Source organism: Populus alba, chromosome 9 (genome assembly GCF_005239225.2).
Source record: "Populus alba chromosome 9, ASM523922v2, whole genome shotgun sequence".
NCBI classification, from domain to species: Eukaryota; Viridiplantae; Streptophyta; class Magnoliopsida; order Malpighiales; family Salicaceae; genus Populus; species Populus alba.
Genome location: NC_133292.1, coordinates 6,317,401 through 6,327,048, shown reverse-complemented (window position 1 = coordinate 6,327,048; position 9,648 = coordinate 6,317,401). Strand labels below are relative to the sequence as shown.

The following is a 9,648-nucleotide window of genomic DNA, read 5'->3' as shown; positions in this document are numbered from 1 at the left end:
GGATGCAAGAAATCTTGGTCCAGTGTTTTAGACAAATATCAGCAATCGCTCACCAAACATACTATATTTTTTCTGGGCTATACTTGAAACCATTAACCCAACCATGATCCTTTCTAGTCCCTGTATCTTCCTGCATTGTCCATCGCCAGAGCAGGCTCATAGGGAAAGAAACTATTCAAACCTGTTTGGATGTTTGAACAACACCTGACTAACAAATGAACCAGGAGTACAGACATAGCTGATATTATTGGATCAACCAATGGACATGTCTAAGGGATTAAAAACTCAAAACCCTAATACCCATGAAGGTGAGTTGCACGTAGACTGAATTCCCAAAGGAGTTGGAAAGCATAAATCCCGTAATGGGTAGGGCTACAAATACAAGTAACGACGATACCATTCAGACTTCCCTAATAGCTATCAAATCATTACTTCCATGCTCAAAATGGCGATGATGGCGAATCTGTGACATGAGAGTTGTATTCAACAGCAAAGCCCAAAATAGACCTGGCCAAAAATAATAGGCACATTCGTACCCAAAATCGCGACCACCATAACATGAATTTTCTGTTTAGGACATCTTAGGAATTATAGCAAACACAACAATGTGAAAAGTGAAAACTCTTAAAGAAAATCTAACCATGAAAATTAACATTTATTATTATGATAACTGAGACTTGAAAAATCAAAATGGAAGAAATCATCTTGACAACAAAGTGATCAACAGCCCAACTGACATCCCCGCAATGCACAAAAAGGAAACCCCACGAACCCTCACAAAGAAGATATTCAAGTTTTTAGCAACCTGAAGAGTTAAAGTCAAAATCTGCAACCTACCTAGCTCCTCCATCTTCTTAAAGAAGTGCATTGGCTTCAATGATTGCCTCAACATAAAAGCCAAGGTAAAAGGGAATCCGAAAGCCACAAAACTTTGAATTGACACCTCAGTCATGGGAGTTGCTTTTGTAACATAAGAAATCAAGGCTCCAAGTCCTAGTTGAACCAGACCCAGCACAGCAACAGCTCTGCTCAGACCATAAATATTCTTCATCATACTTTCCAAAACCTCTCTGGTCTCATTGGCTAAAGCTGAGAGGTCCCTTTCTACAGTTGGTCCCTCAATTTCTTGGTGTTTGAAATCAGGGATTTGGCTTGGATGCTCGCTTTGGTTTTGGGACTTGTCGGATTCTGATGGTGAATTTGAACTTGAGAAATATCTGGGTTTAAGGTTCAACAACCTAATAAATCTAGGATTTTTCAGCTCACTATCCAAACTAGAATCCTTGGATTTTGTAAAAATAGAACCTTTTAGATCGAAATCAGGGGTTTTAGCTGGATTTTGGGTCTTTCCAATATCAGATGCGGAAAAAAAACTAGAACGAGTAAAGTCATGACCTCTGGTTTTAGAGATATTGAGAATATTGTTTAAGGTTGGTTGTTGAGAAAGACTAGAATTAGAATCAAGGGAAGGGTGGTTTTGGTGTCCATGGGAGATGAAAAGGGAGGAAATAGACGAGGAAAGAGAGGGTTTTAGTAACTTATGAGAGAGTCTACGTGAGATCACCACGGAAGCCATACTGGTGTGGTGTGCTCTAAACTCTAAACCAGAAATCTTGCGGGGGCTATTGATTTGCAGTGCAGAGATACATCGGGTAGCGATGGTGGTTGGTGGAACGAATGGATTTTGACTTGTTGCAGAGCTTGAGGCCATGCCCAATTGGCCAATTCTTTCTTAACCAATCCAGCCCAGCCCAAATCTTCAAATTCACTTTCCCAATAACTTATGTGCAAAAGGTAATCATTTTTTGTTTAATTTCTATAAAAAAAAATAACTAAATTATAATTTTTTAAAAAATAAAAAAACTAAATCCGGTTCAAACTGGTTGGTTTTGATTCGGTTTGATTTTTTTATTTTTATGCTTATAAAACTGAACCGAATTGTTTGATTTTTTTAAAATTTTAATTTCAATTTTTTTAGTTATGTTTTTTTTAATTTTTTAATTTAATTTATTTTTCATTTTTTTTACCAGGTTCTGAAGTAAATTTTCCAATAAAATATTGCAACACGTGCACTCAAAACTTTGGGCCGTGGAAACCCTAGAGCCCGGAATTGAAAACTGAAAGCTTCGTTTATAGAAAAGCCATAAGAAACGGTCGGGCTCTTAAGATACTTGGGCCGATTCTTGTTTTCCATTTGATACTCTCACCTCCAGTGTTCCACTTCGAGTAATTTCAACCCTTTATTTTTGCTCAGATTTTCAAGATTGTGAACAACACTTTCGATTTCTTGAATAGCATCAGAAGATATCCTAATGCAAGCTACGAAGCAATAATCAGGGACTCGAGTACTTAATTATCCAGAGAAAAAGCATTATAACATTTTCCTAAAATACACAAACACACATTCTAGCTACGAAGAGTCTAATGCTTGATGACCTCAAATACATAATTTTTATTTTTTTGGATTTAAAAAAATTGTATTTTTTTAAAAATATATTTTGTGGGTCAGCGAATAAAACCTCAATGGCCTTATATGTGGGACCTCATTTTATCTCTCAACGCGTGGTTCACATGTGTGCACCAAGATGAGTCCAGGAGGCAGCAGACTGTCATTCGTGTGAATAGTTGATGATGCCACGTAATGTAATCTCACCTTTTAAATTGTTTATGAAGCGTGTGACCCAGATTCCTTTGTTTTCATTGATTACAAGACGGCAGATATGAAAAGCACAATCCTCTGTTAGCTTATTAAATAAATTGTTTTTTAAAATATTTTTTTAAAAAATATATTTTAAAGTAATATTTTTTATTTTATAAAATAATATTTTTAACATGATTTAACCGTAAAAATAAATACAGTCTAAAATGACGTTGTAAAGTTCAAAAACAAAAATAATAAAAAATTTGCTCCGTTTTTTCTCTCTTGTTGTTTTTTATATAATCAATAATCAAGGAAATTAAAGCAATAGTCATCAACCCAAATACCCAATACTTAAAACAGCCTAACAAAAAGGAGAGAAATTGAGCACAGAAGCGTATTATATATATTAATCCAAGATTAAACACACTAAAAAATTAATAAACTTCCTCCAAAAGTTGGTTATTTTATTGAATTCTATAAAATTGATAACATAAGAATCAAACAAATCAGAAAGAGGAGAAGTTCTCCGCAGTTCTTTGCATGGAAAAAGAAATTCTAAGAAAATAAAGCTAGAACATCTTGATACATCTTTTTACTCTCCTCTCTCTCTTGAAACTCCTTGATTCCCCATCTCCTTCTTTAATCGGTTTGAGGCGTGAACAATTTACTGCAAGTACACCGCAATGAATGAAGCAAGGGAGGCGCCGACCAATGAACCAACGATCGGTAAGCTAGCTGATGCACCACTTGCTGGTGACGGGGCAGGAGCAGCAACCTCATCAGCCATCACTGCACTCACGGAGGCAGCAGCGAAGAGGATAGCGCATGCAATCTTCTTCATTTCCATCGCTGTTTTTCAGGCAGTGAACGGCAAAATAACCTCGCGATAACGATGGAAGAAACTTTGCCGAACCTGCTTTGATACAGAGCTTGCAGCCTGAAGAATATTCGTGGCATGGTGGAGATATATATAGGGGTTGGGTGGAGCTGTTGTTGGAAGATAACAGCTGTTTTTGTGCGCTAATCTTGGTCAAACTTATAAATTAGAGGCTTGTTTTTTTGTTTCTTAGCGGCGAAGCTCATTGTTTTGAGCGAGTCTTGTGCTGTAGTTAGTTTTAAAATACAGGAGGATGTTTCTCCAGATGATATGGCAAAGAGAGAATTTAGCAGTTTTAACAATTCATTTTCGTTTTTTGGATTAATTCCAGAAAATTCTTTATTATATTATTCAAATTTAATTTAATAAACTAACTAATAGTTCATTCCATGTCTATTCATTAATTATCCTTACGCTTGTATGTATATCAGGGTAACTCTTTCATTCTTTAAATTATGTAATTAAATAAATAAACACATGAAATTTAATTTAATTAATTAGGTTCATTTAGGTTATTTTATTTCCACCAAACTGTAATATTGTCTGGGTCAGGACCTTATGAAGGATGGGAATGTAAATAAACTGGAACAGGTGCTGCATTAGAATGAAGGCACTGTAAAGGCTTGTTATTGGCTGTTGAGGAGACCAGGGGAGAGGGTTTTAGGCACGGAGGAGGATCGTCACAGAGTTCCTACAAAGATCCGTAATTAATTTCATATGGAGAGCAGCTCACAACTCATTGCGCTACAGAATTCTTATATTTGTATATGAAATTTTCTGTTGGTATTGCTATTATTCCATCAGCGATTAATGATTAGATCACGGATAAAAATGATTTATTGGTAAAAATTTTATCGGTATTTTTTGGTATGTTAGTAAGTTTATTAGCAATAAAAAAATATATTATTGTCAATGAATTAACTAACGGGAAAAGCAAGCTAAAAAAAAGAAATTTATCCGCTTAATTATATTGGTATTTTTCTCGGGAAACTTGTCATATAACCAATAAAAATATGTATGCAATTCCATCGGTAATTATTTAAAAAATATTTTTAAAAAACTAAAAAATAATTAAATTAATATAAATCAACATTCCATAATACTCATAACAGAGTTGCTTGGAAAAAAAATTAACTTAAACAAATTTGCAACAAATAATTAATGAAAAAAGATTAACAAGAATAACAAATAAATAAATAAATCAACTAAAAATAATTTTATATGAAAAAAAATACAAAAAAAAATGTTATCTTAATATAGTTGCAAGTGAAGCTCCCATGAGAGAGAGAGAGAGAGAGAGAGAGAGAAACAGATTCATAAATTAAGTTAATTAAAAAAAATTGAGAAGAGAGAAAAAGAAGAAGAGAAGGAGTTGAGAAGAGAAGAGAAGAGAAGGAAAGAAAGAAAGGGATATTAACGTTTTTTACATAATAAAAAGAAGAAAAAGAAGGGGTCTATTTGTTGTGAAATTAGGTTTTTTTATTGGGATATTTTATCGGCGGATAATTAAATATGAATATTTTTAATTATTTCTTTGGTGATTTTATCTATAATATTTAATTTAAATCTTCAATTTAATTAAAAAATTTTAGAAACCCTTCAAATAACACCGATGACTTTTCAATCCGTCGATAATTTTATCTGTAAAAAATAATACTTAACAGTGCAGTTAAAAAATATATAATTTCAGAATTTTTTAAAAAAATACCGACAAAATTAATCGGTCATGATGAGCATTTTACTAGTGTATAGTAACACCAATGATTTTTTTTATAATTGATATGATGGAGAATTGAACAGTTTACTAATATACAAAAAAATATTTTTATTAATAAAATTTATAATAATTTATAAATAAAAATAGTCCATCAATATAATATTTACAATGATATTCATTAATTTTCCAGTAGCATTGCCATTACACATAAAACTATTTTTGAAGAGGAATTGGAGAATTGCCATGGAGTCATATCTGCGTAGAGGAAAAGGAGACTGGTGAACGTACTCTCTTCTTTTAAGGGCAGCTGGTTTGCATTTAACTTAGGGTCCAGACCTGATAAAGGGGAGCGGCCAATTTTATTTAGCAGGCATGTGTGCCCTGAAAAGGATCGTGTAATATGCAGAGAGAGACCCTCCATGATTAGGTTTAGAAAGTGTTCGGGTGTTTAAGAAGAAATTGATTTTTTTTTAAATGATTTTAAAAATAAAAAAATATTTAAATATATTTTTAAATAAAAAATACTTAAAAAAATAATAAAACTAAAGAAATTAATTTTATCCTTCCTACCCCCCTAACTTGTCGAAAGATTGTCGGTTGTTGAATTAACAGTGTTTTTTTTTTTTTGGTTAAATAGTGTTTCTTTTAAAAAAATATTTTTTTTTTTAATTGATATAAAAATAAATTTTAAAAAATAAAAATTTTATTTTTATATATTTTCAAAAATAAAATAAAATAATATTTACTATAATATCAAACCATGAAAAGATGAGTACTGGCATATTTAAAACCATGAAATACATAGTTTTTTGTTTTAAAACTAGGTATTTCCTACTAATTTTTGTAAATCATTTTAGAAAGGTCGGGCTCTATTTGTTTGCTGTAAAGTAGTTTTTTTTTTGAAAAGTGAATTCTGAGAAAGTATTTTTCGATATTTGGTAGTGTAATGAAAAATGAGTTGAAAAATATTTTCCAGTGTTTGATTATGTCATAAAAAATAAGTTGGAAAATAACTTATTAATATTTTATTTTTCTCAAGTTTATTAAAATAATGAGGAACAAATCTTACAAATTAAAAGTTGAATGAGAATGAAATTGAAAAAAAAAATATAATTTCATAAATTATCTCAAATAAAATAAATAATAATCAAAATAATTGAGATCAAATCTAAAAAATTAAAAAAAAATGAAAGATGAAGAAATTAAAATAATAGTAATCAATATTTCATAAATTATTTCAAATAAAATAAGTAACAATAAAAAAAATAAGGACCAAATTTGATAGATAAAAAATTTCAATAAAAATATGATAAGGAAAAAGCAAATGACAATTATAAAAATAAGAACCAAAGTTAATATAAAAATAAAATTTTAAAAGATGAAATTGAAAAATAAATATTCAAAACTAAATATATATAGCAATCAAAAGTTTGAGGATCAAATTTGATATAATCAGCAAATAATAACATTTCTAAATTTTTCATAACTTCTGGAAAGTGTTTTCCCCCCAAATTTTTTAGGAAAACACTTTCCTGAAAACCAAGCCAAATTTTCCTTTTACTGGAAAGTGTTTTTTCATTGACCAACTTTCCTACTGGCAAACAAACACAAGAAAGTTTGGAAAGTAATTTCCTGGAAACCATTTTCTGGAAAAACAAACACAGCTAAAAGAAAAACACTTTCCTGAAAACCAAGTTAAATTTTTCTTTGACTGAAATTGACTGAAAAGTATTTTTTATTGATCAACTTTTCTAATGACAAACAAATACATTAAAGTTTAAAAAATAATTTTCTAAAAATTACTTTACTATGTGGAAAACAAACATTACCCAAGTGTGAAGAATTATTACTTTTTCTGGTTTTTCTCCAAAACGAAACCCAACAAAGGAAATGAAATCCTGTTTCACTTGTTGTCCGCCAATAAGTGGGTTTCTTCTTCTTCTTCTTCTTGTTTTCTTTTGCAGAAAGGGAAATTCCATCAGAGAGGGTAACTCCAGATACAGAGAGCCAGATTGACCACGTTTGTGGAGAAATTACGTGTATAGATACTCTAGCTTTGAGTTGTAGGAGCTAGCTTACCTTACATCAAATTTCCTTAATTTTTCTCGTGGTCTCACCCGTATTCTCCCTCTCATGGCTAAATCCTCCACGGTTAAGGTTGTAGAGCACTGCAAAGTCTCTCCACCGCCCAATTCAGCTCCGCCAACTATTCTTCCACTAACTTTCTTGGACATACCATGGCTATTTTTCACTCCATGCCAACCTCTCACTTTCTATGAATATCCACACTCCACCTCTCAGTTCCTATCCACCACTATCCCCAACCTCAAGCACTCTCTATCCCTTGCTCTCCAACATTTCTTTCCTTTTGCTGGAAACCTTGTTTTGTCCCCGGCAGGATCCAATAGTCCTAACATTGTTTACAATGAAGGAGATTCTGTCACATTGACAGTTGCCGAGTCTAGTGGTGATTTCAGTTACTTTACTAGTAATTATGCAAGAGATGTCAATGGGTTTTACCCTCTTGTGCCTAAACTGGCTACTACCAGTACTGTAGCAACTGGCACACAAGAAGAAGTGGTTCCACTGTTTGCCGTCCAGGTTACTGTTTTCGCAAATTGTGGGATTTGCATTGGTCTTGCTTATCATCATGTGGTTGCCGATGGAAGGACATTCAACAATTTTATCAAGGCATGGGCCTTTTTAAGCGCACATGACTGTTCTCTCTCCATCGCTTCATTGCCATCTTACAATCGGTCAGTGATAAAAGATGACCACGGGCTCGAGGAGATTTTCTTGAAGGAACTGTGGAAGAGAAAATCTTCACAAGAAATGGTTCTAGGACCTGAAGCCCGAGTAGATTTGCCAAGTATGGTCCGAGCCACGTTTGTGGTGAGTTTGGCAGACATGGAGAGGATCAAGAATTGGATAGTTGTTCAATGCAAGAGCAAGAATCAACCACAACCTGTACATTTATCTGCATACGTGTTAACCTGTGCTTTTCTTTGGGTTTGTTTAGTGAGAGCTAAAATTCAGAGGGGTGGAGGTGAAAACCACTGCTATTCAAGGGGGGAGGATCCGGTTTATCTCGGCTTTATTGCTGGTGGCATGACCCGGATAGACTTTCCGGTACCCATCACATATTTTGGTAACTGTGTTGGGTTTGGTCGGTCCCCGGCAACCAGGAATGAACTGATGGGAGAAGATGGGATAATTGTGGCTGCAAACGTGATTGGAAATACAATTAGAAGGTTGGATAAGGAGATGTTTAGTGGGGCGGAGAGATGGATTTCAGAATGGGAGGTAATGTTTGGGTCGGCGATCCATGTTATTGTTTCTGGGTCTCCGAAGTTGAATCTCTATGAGACGGATTTCGGGTGGGGGAGGCCTGAGAAGATAGAGGATATTTCGATCGATAAATTGAGAGCCATTTCACTCATTGAGAGCAGGGACGAAAAGGGTGGGATTGAGGTGGGCTTAGCCCTCCCTACGGGTCAGATGGATGCTTTCAAGACTCTCTTTGTTCAAGAACTCGAGGCTCTTCAATAATGGTGCGTCCGTCCTTTTTTATTTCTAGATGCATTTCTTTCTTTGGCATGCCTGTTTCTTTTATTGCAGGATCATTCCTCTTTATGATGATTATTGTTGCTGTTGTTAATTAAAAAAATTTAAAAGTATTAGTGATTTTACTATGGATCTCCTTATATTATACTATTTATTAAAATAATATTTTTTATACTTCTTTTTTAATTTATGTTTTTATTTTTAAAATTTTATTATTTAACATTTAGTTTATGAAGGATTGAGTTTTTATGATTAATTACAGTTTATTTATCTTAATTTTATAATTTATGTTGAGGAATTAACAGATTAACTCGGTCTACTTGAGTTTTTTTAAAAATAAAATTTGTATTTTTTTTTATTTTATCATTCAAAATTAAATTTTATTAGGATTTAATCTTAGATATTGTTCAACCTGAAACCCGCTCAAATCCAATCCGAAATATATATTTATATTATATAAATATATTTATAGAGTATTTAGAGTTTTTTAAATAAAATATGATAAATACATGCCTTGAGATTAACATAAAACACACACATATAAATAATATTTATTATTTTATCATTTAGCAGCATATACCTACTTCAAATATATATATATATATATATATATATATATATTATTTTATTTTTTAATGATTAATAAATAATAGATACTAATTCATATTAGATACTAAAAAACCTGAAACCTAATGCATAATTTATAAATATTTAAAGCTTTTATCTGATGAATAAAAAAATAGTATATATAATAATAATAAAAAAATCGATCCTCGAATACCCGTTATAATCCCTAGCATTGACGAACACACGGTCCTGCTAGCTTAATGCCCATCCCTGTCATGCTAT

At 32.5% G+C, this 9,648-nt stretch overlaps 3 protein-coding genes across 3 annotated transcripts; 1 reads left to right on the top strand and 2 right to left on the bottom strand.

Moving 5' to 3' along the window:
- Positions 1-636: 636 nt before the first annotated feature.
- Positions 637-1,740, bottom strand: LOC118027676 (uncharacterized). The gene has a single exon (XM_035031102.2). It carries the CDS (start codon positions 1,709-1,711, stop codon positions 701-703), a length of 1,011 nt encoding a protein of 336 aa, XP_034886993.1. The 5' UTR covers positions 1,712-1,740; the 3' UTR covers positions 637-700.
- A 1,344-nt stretch (positions 1,741-3,084) lies between these two features.
- On the bottom strand, positions 3,085-3,743 carry LOC118027677 (arabinogalactan protein 23-like). Its single transcript, XM_035031103.2, has one exon. It carries the CDS (start codon positions 3,486-3,488, stop codon positions 3,306-3,308), a length of 183 nt encoding a protein of 60 aa, XP_034886994.1. The 5' UTR covers positions 3,489-3,743; the 3' UTR covers positions 3,085-3,305.
- Positions 3,744-7,091: 3,348 nt separating this feature from the next.
- Positions 7,092-8,882, top strand: LOC118027678 (anthocyanin 5-aromatic acyltransferase). The gene has a single exon (XM_035031104.2). It carries the CDS (start codon positions 7,369-7,371, stop codon positions 8,782-8,784), a length of 1,416 nt encoding a protein of 471 aa, XP_034886995.1. The 5' UTR covers positions 7,092-7,368; the 3' UTR covers positions 8,785-8,882.
- The last annotated feature ends 766 nt before the right edge of the window (positions 8,883-9,648 follow it).